Source organism: Anabas testudineus, chromosome 5 (assembly GCF_900324465.2).
Source record: "Anabas testudineus chromosome 5, fAnaTes1.2, whole genome shotgun sequence".
Classification (NCBI taxonomy): Eukaryota; Metazoa; Chordata; class Actinopteri; order Anabantiformes; family Anabantidae; genus Anabas; species Anabas testudineus.
Window position 1 is genome coordinate 25,120,329 of NC_046614.1, and position 17,145 is coordinate 25,137,473.

A 17,145-nucleotide genomic window follows, 5' to 3' on the forward strand; every position below is an offset into this window, starting at 1 on the left:
AACAGATAGATATGTTGTTTACTGAATTTAACCTACTGTGAAAATCTAGAGAGTAAAACACACAACCACCTCACAGCGACCACTAAGACAGAGCGGGCTCACATCACTCAAACCACTTGCTGAGGAGCTCTGGGACTCAGTCTGACCACAGGTCTTTGTAGTGTAAATGCATCCTGACGCGTCCCTGACATGGAAAACACCGTATCAAAGCAGAATGTGGTGGTTCTTTTATTTTATTGATCAGATGTCAGTGTAGAATCATTCTGCATCATCTTCTCATGTCTCATGACAACGTGTTTGACTCTGGGAGGAACCTGTTGGTGGAAGCCTCTGTAGATGTCTGCACTCACACACAGAGCGTTTGTGAAGGAGAAGATCAGATACTAAGAAGGAACAGCTTCCTAAAACCACCTGTTCTAGTTTTCATTTCTTCACCCGTGTGTTTCTTCGATCTGAACCAGTTCTTCTCTCATTTCCATTGTTCTCACACTCTCTGTCCCTATATGCTCCTGTTTCTTTCATCCCTCTCATTCTCTCCTTTCTTATCTGTCCTTCTCTCACCACAGCCCTCCTCCTCCTCCTCCTCCTCCTCCTCCTCCATCCCCTCCACCAGCCATTATCTCTCCTCTCCTTGTGCCTCTCTTTATTTCATGTCGTAGTAGAGATAAAGATGATTTCACAGTACAAGACGTACACTTCATGTACAACAGATTGAGGGAGTTCCCAGTGGGCTCCCTCTCTGAGCCTTCCTTTCCCCTAGTGGTTGGTCTGTAGTCTGCTTCAACACCCTGCAGTGACGATAACGGCTTTTTCCATCCTGTTTGCCCCTGCAGTCGTCTGCCTGCCTGTGATAAAGATGATGTTTGATATTGCTGTGATGGAACCTGTCTCTCAAGTAATCCCACTTTGACGTGCCCACAGAGTGGCCTTCATTCAGTTCAGGCATTTCTCCCCGCTGACGTGTTCGTTTTTGTCAGAGATGAGTTTGCATGCTAGAGATCATTTTGTACAAGCAGAGTTGGAAACTAACTTTCTAGCTCAGCTGCCAAGTGCTGGTGAAGTACATAAAAAATTACCTCCTGGAAAAACAGTTTTTTCCCCTCAGCTAAAATCATTAATGTGCTGCATTTTTCATAGAAACGTCAACGACTTTTCAAATCGATTTCTGTCTACAAGCCTGTCCAGTGTGAAATATTCATTCAATTAGGAGACAAGACAAGATTGATTCAACACTTGCTCCATTTATATACGTGAACAAGTCTGTAATTCATAAAGCAGAAAGGAAGAACGCAGCTTTCCACCAGAGCTTGATGATGAGTTTGCATTGTGCACAGGGACAAAGTCTGAAGACAGGCAGAGACCCACATTTCCTTCAGAGACAAACTGAAATGTCAGTGACTAAAACTGTACAAGAGACGTGTTGTTATGGCATTTCAGTTTTGTTGGGTGGTAATTTCCCAGCCTAAGGTCAAACACTTACTGTTACTTTCAGATGAATAATATTTTATTCTCTGTGTGTCTCTGGCTTCTACAGTTTTTCTTGCCTTTAGCTTTAAAGTTTCCCCATCGTTGCATTTTCAAGACCAAACTGAGCAACTAAATATCATGTGAATGAAACAGTAGGTCACTTTTCTACATATCATTCTGACAGTTATCTCTACATATGCAATAATCTTTATGTGCAATGATGTTGTAATAATAAAGTATTATAATAATACTAATTAATGATTTATTATTTATAATGAATCTTATCCCTTCATTTAGTTTTCTTTCTCCGCACTAAGACAATGCTGGGAGTCTTAAAAACTGTACAAACCTTATTATTGAACACAGTTTTTAATTTCATTGTGTTTGTTCTTATGCAGCGTTTCCTTTTTGACTGACTTGATTAAATTAAGATTTAGTCTTTTGTTCTTTTCCTTTTGAACCTGCGCGGACTGTCGTTATTTCTCTTACCTGTTATCTCCATCTTGTCCTGTTTTATTAGTGATAACTGAATGAATAAGTTTACCTCCATGAATAATAGAATCTGGGTTTAGAAAGAAGAAATAGAACTATAAGGATAACTAGTGAAGTCCTGATGTGATGTAAACACGTGATCATGCTCTAACCAGACCTGCTTCATTAAAACTGAACGTCAGCAGTCGACATAAATCATCACATACGAACATCACTCCTGGACTGGGAATTATGTTTAGCTGTTTCTGCATCTTGTCTCTTTGATTTGTGTCTTTCAGGTCTCTCCTCCAGGTGTGAACAGGTTCATAACAGAAATAATCCGACAGAAAAAAAACAAAAAACAAAAAAACAAAACACAGGTTTTTAGCCGAGATGAAAGTGAGGTCTCCGTGTCCTTGCATCGTCCTTCTGAAGCCGATACTAGACTTCGTTGTTTTTGTAGCGTCTGAGAACTTTGCTGTCTCACTATCTTGTCTCTAATCTTTCAATTACTCTGTGTGTGTGGAGGGATTTTAGAGATAAAGAGGGTGTGTAAGAGGGCACTTGGACACACACACAAACACACACACACACACAAACACACACACACACACACACACACACACACACACACACACACAGTACTGACAGATTTATTTGTATATAATATGATAACACTTTAATTAGAAAGTGTGTATGAATATGTAAGAATGCAGTCGTGTGAGTGCACAACACTCTACAATACAACACAACAAATGCATCAATACATGCATCCTGAGAAATGATCCTGACTAGTTCCTGGGACAGCTTGCACTGGAATAAGACTCACACACTTGCTGTAATGTGGTGTGGCAAATTTAGAGCTTCTCTGTCAAAGCTAATTCTCTTTTCTGCTAATCTCTCGAAGCAGATTCCTCTCCCCCCTCCATCACTGCCCCTCTCTGCATCTCTCTCTCTCTCTATCAACACGTTAGTTATTCAGGCAGAGGGAATCTGGCATAAGTCATTTGTCAAACTGAGATAGAAGAAGGGGAAAAACCCACAGAGTGAAATGTTTCATCCAATGAGCTCAGAGATACGGGGTTGACAACGGAGGACATTTTCACATTGGAAGCTGTTTGCTTACAAAAGTTAAACTGCTCAAGTGAACTAATAAATGATAACTGAAAATGATGAACTGCATTCACTAGAATTAGATTCTGGGTACCAGTGTCACAATATTCAATCCTATTAAGTTGTGGCGTCATTTTAAAGACACGTTTTCATTTTGTTATAGCCACTACTCCTAGCATCCCCACAACCTGGCAGCTGTGTGACCAAGACTGAAAGAGGAGAAAGAGGCTCAAGTAAAATGCACAACAATGTAATCTGTAGTCATTTAGTTTCTCTGAGTGTTTGTCAGACTCCAACGAGAAATGTAAACGCTTCGCTGAGTGCAGTGAGACTGTTCAGTAATCTTTCCATGTCCTAATGCACCAAATAAACGTTTGAGCAGGAGAAACAGATCCAAAGCCTCATTCAGACAGGATTAATATTAGTGGAGGTGGGTAATAAAATGTTTCTTTTCCTTTCTAGTAATAAAAATGATCATTCTGGACGAGATTTTAGCCACTGGCAAATTACAGGAGCTACATCTGAAAAGACAATAATTATACTGTGAGAAAACCATGTGACTTCACTGTTAGGCTTCATTTTAATAGTATTCAATCCATTCATTAGCCATCATCCTATAGAGGGTGGAGAGTGGCTGAGGCCTGGTTCTATGACACTTTGATGGTTTCTTTACAGAAACCCTGCTATACTAGCATTAAGCTGGACTTAAAGAAAATCCACTGGTGTTCATTTCACACAGATGCAGGCACCCTGGTACTAGCGGCGTGGTGTTAATCATGACATACAACCCACACATCGGTAACACGTTCCTTTCAAATTAGTATTTGTGAATGAATTGTATTGATGTGTTTTTTCTAGACTTAAAGTTGATGTAAGTCAAGTAAAAGACTGATCACCGATTCAGTTTCCTGCAGCAACATAAAGGTAATGAGACGGAGGAGAACCAGGGAGACTGTTGAGGACCAGGTGCAACACCTTCTCTAGTTTCCTCCCACAACACAAATTGGTGACAATTAACCTGCACAAGATTACTCATAAGTGTGAATCACTGTTTGCCTCTGTAGGCCCCTGTACGCTGCCCATTCAACTGCACCAATACACAGACTCGCTGTTCAGCGTGAACTGGGGCAGTAAACCAGCCTCATTATATATACAGTAATACAGAATCAGTTCAGATACATTCCTGGATCTTGGTTTCATAAATATGAGCAGCTCCAGTGTGTGAGTGGAGTCGACCCATGTAAGTCTAAATCCTTTTCTACATCTTCACTTGTCACACTGAGAGTCGGTCTGAAGAAACTTACATGGAGGCATATTTAAAATGCAAAGTGCCTCACACAGGACTTAAATTAGAGGAGGACACATGAGAACAGAACGTACTGAGTAACTCTAATCCGCGTGGGGCTGAAGAAAAAGGCAGAAACATTTTTTAAGGGTACCGTCATGATTGGCATTGCCCAGCGTCCAGGGTTCGTCTGAATCGAAGTGTGTGTCTCCTCCGATGCCAGCGCCGGGGAAGTAGGCATGGGCCAGGAAGCCCCCCTCTCCATCGAACGGGGAACTGTCTCCATGGAAACCAGAGGCAAAGAAGATCATGATGTCCGCCTCCTTCCCCTCATTCTTGATCTCTGAGTACGGCACCTCCTGAACGGGATAAGATAACAACAGAATAGGCTAAAACAGTAAAGCTGGCAGCAAAGAAAAAGAATCAGTAGCTCACAAAATACTGAATGATAAAGATTTTGATATCATCCATAACAGCATCAACAGAGTCATTCAGTCTGAGGTCAGTCAGAGGAACACGAGCTGAAACTGTCCTGAAATGAACAGTGACTCTGAGGTGGAGCCTCAGTCGAGCAGCAGCACGGCTTCTCTGCCTTATGGTCTCACAATATGTGATTAATAATAACAACATATTTCTTAATAATTCGAATGTCATAATAAGATGCTGCTGTGTCACGATCACGTGAATGATACGACAAGATGCTTTGTTGATAGAAAAATCCCAGTTTGGTTCTGTATGTCCCACTGACTTTCTCAGATTTCCATCTTTACATTTATCGTGCTCACTTCACCAGTTTTGATTTTTAGGAACTGGATTTGCCTTCAGCACTTTGTATGCATAAACAATATCAGTGAAGAACTCACAAAAGCATAAGATGGGAACAAATCAGAAGCAGCATAAAGCACAACTGACCTTTGTAATGTAAAGCTCCAGCGATTATTGTAAAGTTCTCTGACCTGGAAGGAGAGTGGCGTGACGGTCTGCCACACGTTGAAGGCCTGTCGGATCGCTCTCTGCGTGTCCTTCTCTCCCACTTTGGGGGTGAAGTTAGATATGCTGCAGAGAAGACGAGACAGAGCGTTAGTTACAAGCACAAAGGCTACAGAGGTCAGTGTGCTTCAGGAGATAAGCTTCTCAGTTGGTCAGTCAGCTTAAAGAAATTGTGAGGCCAGCGTTGGCACTGGGTGGTCGTTTCAATTTAATTTCACAGACATATGGAGCAAGGGGGTATAGCTCAGTGGTAGAGCATTTGACTGCAGATCAAGAGGTCTCTGGTTCAAGTCCAGATGCCCCCTAGATGATTGGTGTTGTTTGTATTTGATGTGAGTGTCTGGTGTTGAAGGGCATGCAGCTGCAAGGCACTTTAAATCAGTACATCATGAGTTTTGTGATAATTACATTATCACTTTCTATCTGACAAACACATAGATCATAATAAATGTTAGAATGAACTCGAACATTGTCAACGTTAACGGGTCCGAAGTCAAATCCAAACTGACTCCAGCTGGGTTCTTTCCTTTAGACTAAAATCAGAAGTTGTATCAGTTTTGGTTATTTTACTGATATTAAATCTAATGACCCATTCCTGTATTATTAATGAAAATCAATGGATGAGTATCCAGCGTGAGCCGGTACTTTAGGTTTGATGGAAACTGTAGCAGCAGCAGCACAGTTGAGCCTTTTTCTCTTCACAGGCTGATGCATGTACAGCTATAAGAGACAAATGAGGCAGAAAGGTCGTTATAGGGTAATTGCAGGAGAAGAGACGTGCCATCCATATCTATTTTGTTGTGAGACAGGAGATGGTGTATCATTACATGTTCTATCAGTCACCTCACTGCCTCTGTCTAAAAAAAACCAAACAGCTTTTAAACCATTGGTGTCACTTTCTAACCATACTGGAGAGAAGGGAGATGAAAAGACAGAGGGAGTGTTAGAGGACAGACGGAGTGACTGGCAGAAGAGATTGGCAGAGAGGGGGGAGGAAAAAGGAAAGCTATGACAAGAGAGCGAGATAACAAAGAAAAACGAGTGTCTGAGTTCATTTCACACAATCTGTCTCTCAACAGGGGGCAAAAGCTTCGTTCCCGTCAAGAAAAAAACATCACGGAGATAAACACGAGCACAATCCACAGCCGCCGTAATTCAACACTCAGACACGAGCACACTACAGTATGCTGACGCTCATAAATAAGTCCATCTGGTGGGGAAATAGAAATGTTTATCACACTGTCTGTAGTTTACGAGGAGTTGGGCACTGTGTCATACTGACAATGGAAATACACCTGTTGTTGGTTGTGATGAGATGAATGTAAAACATGAACAAAAGGCCGCTGCAGACTGAGTCGGAATCAAATGTGAAGACAAATCGTTGCTTATTTCACCGCCGACTGCACGTGTTCAGCGATGCTACTGACTCTGAACCCTGTTTAACCACTAACACTTGTTGATCACTGCGAGGTGTAAGTTATGTGAAGATCTGTTGTATCTGACCAGGTTCTCAAACAGGTCACTTAAGAATTCACCAAGCTGATAAAACAATGTTTGTTTCCTCTTCGGATAGTTTATGTTTGCTTTAAAGACCATGATAAGAATTTCAGAGCCAGTGCAGATTTTACATTTGACTTTAAGTATGAAGAGTTGTGCTGTAGAGTCAGAGGGAATCACTTTCAAGAGATCCCGTGTGTTTGGACAGACTCTGTGCTGTCTCAGCTAATCCTGAGCTGCACTGACTCTTGAAGTTAAGCGAATTCACTGGAACGTTGTGCAGAGAGCAGCGATACAAACAAATCTTTATACGTTACATAAAGAATGGTGTGAACAGAAGAAAGACAACATGTGGGACCACAAACGAAGCTTCGTTTGGTAGCAGCTCTTGTTGCATTTATGGTGAATATTGCAAAAGCTTCTATTGACTTTGGAAACTAGCTTCTGCACTGATGGATGTTTGACAGTATTACACACACTGAATTTATTATATCTCTGTGTGTGTAGACAGACGACACAAGGAAGTTGGAGAAGTTACAGTTTTTATTGCATTTCATAACTCCTTTTATACAGTTTATCTTTAAACCCTTTATAAAGAGATTATTCATAAAACTGTCCAACCTTAAGTCCAGTAATTCATGTGTGTGTGTGTGTGTGTGTGTGTGTGTGTGTGTGTGTGTGTGTGTGTGTGTGTGTGAGTGAGACAGTTAGCAGTTGCTTCATTTGAGTAAATGGTGTGGAATGTTACGGTGGTGAACCCGGCCAAATGACCTGTGGCCAAAACCCACAGATGGTGCAGATTGACACACACACACACACACACACACGGAACAGCAGCCGTACACATCCACAAACACACACGATGCATTTTTATAACAAACTTTAACTTCAGAACAAACGTCATGAACAAAAGGAGCAAAAACAAGTGAGAACTCTGACTTGAAGCAAAACGGTGATGAATCAAAGATTCTGTAATATTTTGAAGAGTTAGTGAAAACTCCTCATTCTCAGATTGTCAAGATAAAGTAAAAGTTAAAGTAACTAGGATTCATCCTCTGGGGAACATGAATGACTGAGATTTTTCAGCACCGTCATGAATCTACTACCAGACCAACGTTAGCTCTCTCTGTGCTGAGCTGTGCTGCTTCAATAGCTCAGTTAAAAGTAGATGATACGAATCTGATTCCTTGACATTCCTGCATTTCAAACAGCTCCATCCACAGAGGACCTACGGTTAGTCAGAGCAGATCAAGATGCACATGTTTCTGTTTTTGCTTCTGCCTCTTTCAACTCACTTCCAATCAAATGTGCTTTGTTGGCAGGAAAGTTGAAAACAATGTTTCCGAAGCATCAACTTAAAAGTTGAAATCTTTCTTCGTTTTTTCCCACTTGTCTTCTCTTTCTCACTGTTTTTCAGCCTTGAGGCATCAGTGAAGCTTTCAGTAGAGATACACAGTTGCATAATCCTGCAGCGGGTGATAATTTACAGTTGCCAGCAGCCCTAACATTCCTCTAAATATGTCTCCCTGCGTTGCCGTCAGTATCATCCTGCTCCACCAGCTCTAAAATCCTAGTGCAGAGCAGAGGGGAAATCATCCTGACAGAGCTCATTAATAACCTTAAATATCACTAATCACAAAGTCGGCTCAAAGAAACACAACATTTGTTTTCTAATGTAAAACTGAATGTTAGTTGGAAATAAAAAAAATCTATCACAGTGAACGTTCAGCCCTGCAGCAGATGATAATTCAGCTTTTTAAAGGCAGACCTTTGGCTGGGTTTGGAAAAACGGAGCTATTGGACGAGTTGCCAGGAGGTATTGTGAAGGGATTCATGGTCCCTGGAGGATTCAGAGCAGGTAGTGTGTGGTGGGTTTATATGAGCTGAAATCTCTGGTTCATGCAGGTTGATAAGAGGAGTTCTTAATTAGCCAGGGCTGCAGCTAAAGATTATTTTCATTGATTAATCTCTGATTAGTTTTCTAATTAATGAAGCACAATTCAAATGAAGCACTGACGTCACACTTATATCAGATATATCAGATGTGTCTTACAGCGCATTGATTTTCAACATGTAGGTAGTTCAATAAGTCATTTAGTCACATTTTAATAATTATTTCTTCCCATGTGCAGTAAAGTACTTTGAACGACTCGGTGCTAAACAAATACACCTGTGTTGCCTAAAAGAGGCTAAAACAGCTGCACACGTTTTGATTTTCATATTTCAAAATGAAATATTATGATTTCATAATAATTGAATACAATCTGACAAAAGGATTTCTATCACTTCATATAAAAAGTATTGATCCATGCTCACTTAAGGTCACATGCACTCTCCATAACTTTCCTTGAGCTGTGTAAAACCAGTTTAACAAACTGGAAGAAAAAGTTGCCAGTTGACATAAATCTGTCCAGTAAATAATAAAATCCAAGCAGCATAAAGCTTCCTCCAAAACTTTAGCCAACAAAAATGAATTACATGCAGTATGAGCGGATTTTCTATGAGGCACGGCTGGCTCTGCAGATTCTTTGGCGCCTAAGATAAAGAACAATTAGGTTAAAACAATTACAGTAATGCAGGTTGAACAGTGGCAGCAGAGCTGAAACAATAAGAAGCTGTACTGCAGGAATGTGACAGCTGATAGCAGGTGAAACACAAGGAGGAGGACTGAGGAGACTCAAATACAGTAAGAGGTAACTGGATAGTACTGTGATCTGTGATCTCATGCTGTGGGTTTTATGTAATGCTGCAGAGTGGGAAGCTGAAATGCGGGAGAGCTGGGATGCCTTCAGTGTCTCCTGGGAGAGACGTAATTTACATTAGACCTATAAAACTCGGAGCAGGATGGTGCAAGAGAAAAGAGGAAAGGAGCGGTGAGAGAAAGAAAGAGGATGGTGGGGAGGAGGGAACTCTAATTCTTAAATTAAAAAACTGCTCAAGCAGCAAAATAATAAGTAATTAAATATGCACTGAAGTAGAAAATACAGCATGTAATAAAACAGTTTGGGAAAATGTGATCTAAAGAAAAAAATAGGGAAAAGAACAGGAGGGTAAAAAGAAAGGGGAAGAGGACGGTAGAAAATTAATCTCAACATTAAAGAAATAGTTTTATTTATTTATTATTTTTCCCTTTCTGGCAGAAATGTGAAGGAAAAGTTTGATTTTGTGTCAGTTTAGTACAGACAGACAAGTCGTTTGTCACTAATTACCACTTTACATCTCTCTAAAATATTTGCCAACAGAACACAGTGATCACAGATAACGCCTTATTCATTAGCCTAAACTGTAGTTTGAGATTCTGTCTTGTTTCTTTTCATTTTAACAAATCAGAAGCTTGATTCACTCCTGCATTAAACGGGAAGGAGATGGTGAAGACGCAGCACAGTCTTTTCAGTGTTTCTACAGGAAAATAAAAAGTGATGTAGCACGAGAACACAAAAACTGTTTGGCCTTCTTAACATGCCATTTAATTCATTTACTCCATAAGCAGCACCTGTTGGTGTAAAGCTTCTACCTACTGTTCTTGAGCTACAGCGTTCACAAGAAAAGCAGTTTCTTCCTAATTAAGCCTATTTGCTTATTAACAAACACATTAACAACACTACAGCCTTTGATTTTACAGCCAGCATATCAGGATCACCTTCAACTTCATTAACATGTAAATACATCCGGCATCTAACCAGATCACAAAGCGTATTCTGTGTGTTGTTTCTGAATGATCGTGATCACAGAGTCACAAGCAGCAGCACGATGATGTTAGCTGAAGTAGTAACACACTCTACACACGACGGATCATCTGAATCAGATCACCATCTGCATATTGAAACACTTCCTCGTAGCACACACCCAGCTTAATGAAGTGCTGCGTTTGCCGTGGTGCAAATGAGCTGTTGCATTTCACCTCCCTGAGCACTGCCAACATTTAGTGTCAGGAAGTCTCCGTCAAGAAAGGGGAAAACAGCTCCGACGACTACACGCTAATACAGGCACGCAGGCACAAACACAGGGGAGCAAGGAGCTGTCATGGTGGCTGTATGTCGGGGAGAAATATGTATTAAGACACTGCTCAAACACGTTTAGTTTTTCATGACACTGAAGATTATTTTGAATTTGAGAGCTGGACTGAGTGACTGAGTCAAAGAGGAATCTAGAAAGAGAGAGAGAGAGAGGATAAAGTGGACAGAAGCAGCACTGGGAGCTGGGATGTGTTCAGTATCCCGTGGGACAGCTCTAATCTGCATTAGACCTATATTACACAGCCAAGCTGCTGGTTGGAGCATCATCCAGTGGGAGGGGGGGGGGGGGGGGGGGGGGTTACTGTATTTTCACAATAGAAGACAATAAAAGAGAGGAGGAATGAAAAGAGATGGATGGATGTGAGGTACAGATATGAGATGCATTCAGGGACCTATGGGACTGAACTAATTTACATTAGGCAAGTGAATTTCAAGAGAGAGGGAGAGAGACGGAGACAGAGAGGAGGAAGGAGACAAACAGTCAGCGAGGGAGGGAGGAGGATGGAGAAAGAGAAAACACACAGATACCTGTAGGAGATCTTTTTATCCCTCCATTTCTGCCCCGTCAGGGCGTAGCGTTTGTTCCTCTGCCGACGGCTGGTGTGAGGATGATCAGGGACGCCACAGCGAGGTCGCCTCATCCACCTGAACACAGCAACATTCGAATATCAACATGATTCTGGAGACTCAACATTACTACTGCTGCTGAGAGCAGAGCTGCAACTAATTTCCTTTTGTTATCATCAATTCATCATCAGCTGATCATTTTCTTGATTCGTCAATCGAACATTTGGTCGATTAGACATAAAAACACATGAAGTGTTTTATCACACAAGAGTAAGAAAAGCAGCAAATGTTTGACTTGAATGATGTATTCTGAAAATAGATCATTTGTGAAGCAACAACTCAAAGAATAAACGAATCATTTCAGCTCTACACTAAAGCCTTTAGCACACTGGAACCCGTATTCGATGGAAGTGAGAGACATCAGTTAATTCTCTGTGAACATTAGTTAGATTACTTTCAATCTGGGGAGATAAGAGCTGCAATCCTCGACACACAAAGCGGAACAAAAGCAGAGACGGAAGTTCCAGTTTAATGTGACAAATGTTTGGAAAATGTGATTCTGATCCACAAAATGTCTTTTGAATGATGTGGACTTTTCCTTTTGTTGTGGACAGTGAATTCATTCTGTACATAATTTCATCTCCATCCATCCGAGTCCTTAGAGCCACACCGGCAGCTCGGCTAAAACCTGCAGCAGCAAGGACTGGAGCTAGAGTCAGAGACTGGAGTTCAACAGGTTCGGCTGCACGCTGAGCCTGAATATGTCAGGTCAATTAGAGTCCATTCATAATTTATCATCTGTATGGCCTTTAATCATAACTTTCACCCACCCATGAAATAATGTGACTGACTGAGTCTGAGACCTGTAGGAGAACAGAATGTCCTACACACAGACTAGATTTCTTGATATAAACCAGCATAAAACTAAAGTATCAGATGTTAATGTTACGCTGAAATGATCAATATCTTAACAGGATCACTTGTTGCTTAGTGTGAGACACTTCCAGCTCCCGACTCTACAGTTCTCTGTAGTCTTACAGCTTTATGGCGACTTTGACTTCACTGTTTTTGTTCATTCTCGCTGCTTCATTTTGATTCAAAGCACGCAGCTGTGCTCAGAGATAAAGCCTCTGTCCGCGACCTGCTCAGCAGCAAACAGACACAGCCAGAGACTAACTGGTGAACATAGTGGAGCGTTTATCAGCTAAAGAGCAGATATTTCCCTCCGGAGTTGGCCGAGACCGAAAACACCAAAAAGAGGAAACTGTGGACTTCAGGTCGTCAGAAATCCGACTAGGTGAATGTTAATACTGCTGGAAACTGTGTGTATTAATATATGGTTGTTTAGTTTTTTTTGTAGCAGCAGCAAAAAGTGGTCAATATGCAAGTTTTACTGTTTGACCATTTTTAGCTGCAGAACCACCCCCGCTCAACTCACTCTATAGTCGTCTCGTCCAGTATTCCCGTCACAGGAATGCCGTAGAAGCGCTGCATGGCGGCCACGGCCGACTGCATGGCCTTCTCCTGCCGTAGGTCGGACGTGCGGACGTCATGAGGCAGCAGGTAGCCGTAGTTCTTCAGCCATGTCTGAAAGAGAGGAACAAGGGTGGACGTTTGTTAATGAAGAAATAATATGATTATTTTAAAGAGGTGTTGAATCTTTTCTCTGGTGTCATCGTCCCTCAGCAGACGAGTAAACGAATCTTGTTTGTTCACATATTATGGGAGATTTCCCAGCGATGACTAACAGCCCGCTGAGCGATTCCATGACTAATCAGAGTGCAGTGCTATTTTATCTAGAAAATGAAAACATGAACCATATGTATGTGCTGTATAAACAGTAATGAGTCATTTTTGATTCTTTGCTCAGAGACAGGTTTGAGTTTGTCTCATTTCAAAGGCAGAAAAGAGTTAACTCCACTTATCTTATTTCCCTGAACACCATATATATATATATCTCACATATATCTGAGAGAAGTATTTCTCATGCTGAACAAAATCAAATGAGTTTAATAAACTATCTAAACTGTAAATGAGCCTTTTTACAGCTACAGCCATTCTTGTCACATAAATGTAAAATCATTTTCTCTGTTTTGCAGCTGATGACGTTAAAAATCCCTCAAACAACCACAATAACAATGAGAGCAGCTGCTCTGCACCATCACCACCAACATGGAAGAATAAATGAATCTCCAGAAACATGTGCTGATGCAGCGTTTGGACACGCAGCGTCTCCACTTACTGTCTAGTCTTATTGTGCTTTAGGTCTTATTTCCTGGTTTGACCGACTCCAACACGTTAACCAGCGGCAGCAGAACTGTTTCTACACAAAGCTCGTGAAAGCAAATCAAAATCATCTGTCACTGTCACAGGCCGACTGCAGCGGGGGGGAAACTGTTCTAATGGCGTGAGGTCCTGGTCCTGATGGACTGGAACGTGACGATCATCTGTACTGTACCTCCACAGGAACAATGCTAACACGTGGTACTAATGTCTAACGAGGTAGCTGCAGATTGAAACTTAATGGGAGCACAGATTTGGTCTGAGTGTCACTCCGGTCCACAGAGAACAAACCCAAACTATGTGGTACAGCTCATTGGCAGCAGGGGTCCTTACGCTTAACCTGCCTCGTACCTCACTTGTAAGTCACTTTGGATAAAAGTGTCTGACTGAATGTAAATGTAATGTTCCACCGTCGACTGACGTGACATTTGGAGTTTTTCTTTGATGTGTCAGAGCAGAACAAGAGAGAGAAGGCAATAAAGAGTGGGATGACAAACTGAGAGAGGATAAAAACCGACTCCAGCTGAGGGAGAGAAAGAGCACTGAGAGATTTATTGAATATGTCAGAGACAAACCGAGAGGAAGATCAGGAAAGAGCAAGTCCTGCAGAATCACAGAAGATCTGATTCATACTGATCCAGAAATCGATGCTGAATCCACGAGTTTCCACAAATGATTCTTATTACGTCGTAGTTTTTACTTTGCAGTGCATCTGTCTCTTAATGTGACATAACTCAAGAGGAAAGAGAAGAGGGGAGAGGAAGAGGAGAAGGAAACGAAGAGGAGGGAGAAGGAAATGAAGAGGAGGGAGAAGGAAACGAAGAGGAGGGAGAAGGAAACGAAGAGGAGGGAGAAGGAAACGAAGAGGAGGGAGAAGGACATGAAGAGGAGGGAGAAGGAAAGCGAGAAAGGCAAAGACGAGAGTTGAAAGAGAGAGGACGGGTGAGGAAGGTGGGACGAGCTAATGAGGGGGAGGCTGAGTCCTTCTCTACAGCAGGTCATTAATATTTCAGAGTGTGCCAGTGCCTCTCCCAGCCACTCCAGGCCCAGCAGCCAGCACTCAGCTACAATATGAACGTCTGCCTAACTACCATGACGGACGCAGAGAGGTTACGAGCACCGAGGGATTCAGTCCGCCATCTCCCCGAGAGAGAAAAGATTCCCTTTGTGAACACAGACGGGGACATAAATCCCTCAGATCTGTTTCACTCCAAATAAAACATCACGTGAGGACGAAGAGGAAAAGCATGAAAGCATCTTATGCATGAACCGAGTAGACAGCACGTCGTCTCTGTCATCATCTGCCCTAAACATCAGGAGAGTAAAGGTCTTAATTATAATCTATATTAAATCTATTTTAATGTTTTACCTTTTTAAATTTCTACTCTGTTCTGGAAAAAGTTCAAGTTAAATCCATGACTCTCATCTGTTTTCTATTTATTCTATTATTATCTTACATTTAGAAAAAGCTTTTTTCCAAACTGACTAACAAGTGAGGTACAAGGCTGGAGGTGGTCTACAGCCGGGATTCGAACCCCGGCCTCCTGCGAAGAGGGAGGCGATCATACCGCCACCTAATCTCACGAGCTTCTATAACTAAATAACTTCTATTAGTCATGTTTGCATCAAATTCTCAATAACTATAAGGTTAAAATGAATTGCCACTGGCTTAAAAAGCATTAGCCTCAGCTAATCTGCATGTCCACCTTTAGACAGTCCTCATATAAAGACCTTCTGCTTTTAACTGTGTAAAATGAGTCATGATCCATTTGAGGGCTGTTGGTGTATGAAGTCGTCTCTGAACCACAGAGCTGGACTCACTGGACAAACACTGGACCTGAAGTGGCTCAGTGTGAGCAGGTGTGTTGATGTGTGAAAGGGTGAATAAGAGACAAACTGTGCAGCTCTTTGTCCACGGGAAGTCCATCTGTCATGAACCTGCTCAGCTCTCACTGTCTGTCAGACCCTGTAGATGGATCTGGACTCTATTATGATTTATGATCCACACCTCCACAGTGCAGGTGTCCGACTCCTGTGTTGAGCTAAACCACTTCGAGCTTGATCCTAATCTGCTTTTAATCTGAGGCGGAAACGTAAACTCAGAGTGCCACATGGTCGTGACTGCCTCCAATCCAATTAAAAAGTCCTCTTCTATTAATCTGCGCAGATGACGACACGACTCGTGGAATTTAATTCTGTTTCATCCAGACAAACAAAGCTTCAGGCCAGAAACAGGAAAACGGTTTCACTCCCGTACTACAAGACCTCTGAGTGATGAGCAGTCCATCGACCGGCAGTGACCTCGTGTTGTGTTCTGTACAAATTATTCTAAATGTACTGGTGATGTTTTATTTCTAAACTGCTTAAATTTAAGTTTGTACGTTTCAAGAAGCTCTGCTACAATATCTTTAAATTCTTCATCATCAGTGTCCATCAGTCAGGACGTGTGCTGGTGTGAACTAGTATCTGTACTGTATGTGTAAGAGTTCATCTCTGTTTAAGATTAGTCTCAGTGATCATATGTAGTAAAAGAATATGCACACAGGGAGCTGCCACACAAACGATTCAGAAGTAGTTCGAGCATCTTCTGTGCTAATCTCACTGTCACTATGTCCTCATGTTGTGAGACAGCTTTTCACCTTGAATAGAACTATTATCACACTCAAATCCCGTATGTATGTGTACGTATTAGATTCATAACATGTGATCAGTTTAATCAAACTGTGTCATTTTCTGACTTGCTGTACGTCTCCTTAACGTTTGTGTTTCCACCAACTTCTTCATGAGAATAATCCAGATAGGACAAACTGAGGCTGCTGCACAGGTACAGCCTCGGTGCAAAGAAGACTTTAATTGAAAAAGACGAGATTTAATGTTCTGGAATATGAACTGATCAAATGATTATGTCGTTTTTAAGTCAATGGCTAAAACCAATAATATAAATGATTCGTTTACCAAACGCCCCAGAAGGTTTATCGCTTTCAAAGCTCCATCCATGTCCTGAAAACTGCTTATTAAAGGTACTTCAGTTTTGAGCTACAGTACAAGAGAACGAGATTCCACATTTTAAAACGTGGATGTTTTTTGACAGTCACCTGTTTTCATGCAATCTTTAACACTAAACTTACAAAAATTAAAATATATCCGATTAGCTTCTGTTGCGATGAGGTGTAACATCAAGTACACGTGTCTGAGATTAAACATTTTATCATAAAGATAAAATAATATTATTAACCTTTTAATAAATGTGCACTGGTCACATCGACCTAAACAAAGACAAACGTTCCAGTTTTGGACAGTTTCATTTTCTCTGTTTTACTGAAAACTGGTTAAAATTGAAGAACCAGTCGTGATAAGACGAAGAGAAGGAGTTTTCAAGCGTAAACTCTGTTTCCACAACAAACATAAATTCAGATGGCAAATCCATAAATATCACAGCAAATAAAAAACACAGCA

At 41.4% G+C, this 17,145-nt stretch overlaps 1 protein-coding gene and 1 non-coding gene across 2 annotated transcripts in view; one reads left to right on the plus strand and one right to left on the minus strand.

Annotated features, from left to right (window-relative positions):
* The window catches only part of mmp24 (matrix metallopeptidase 24), a 48,765-nt gene that overhangs the window by 20,473 nt on the left and 11,147 nt on the right, over positions 1–17,145 (minus strand). Inside the window, exons 2-5 of the mRNA XM_026349151.1 lie at positions 12,845–12,993; positions 11,368–11,484; positions 5,293–5,392; positions 4,491–4,695 (exon numbers count right to left, since the gene is read on the minus strand). Coding sequence (XP_026204936.1) covers positions 4,491–4,695; positions 5,293–5,392; positions 11,368–11,484; positions 12,845–12,993 — 571 coding nt within the window. The remainder of the gene's footprint in view (positions 1–4,490; positions 4,696–5,292; positions 5,393–11,367; positions 11,485–12,844; positions 12,994–17,145) is intronic.
* trnac-gca lies at positions 5,560–5,631 on the plus strand. The gene has a single exon. It is a non-coding gene; the product is annotated as a tRNA-Cys (tRNA).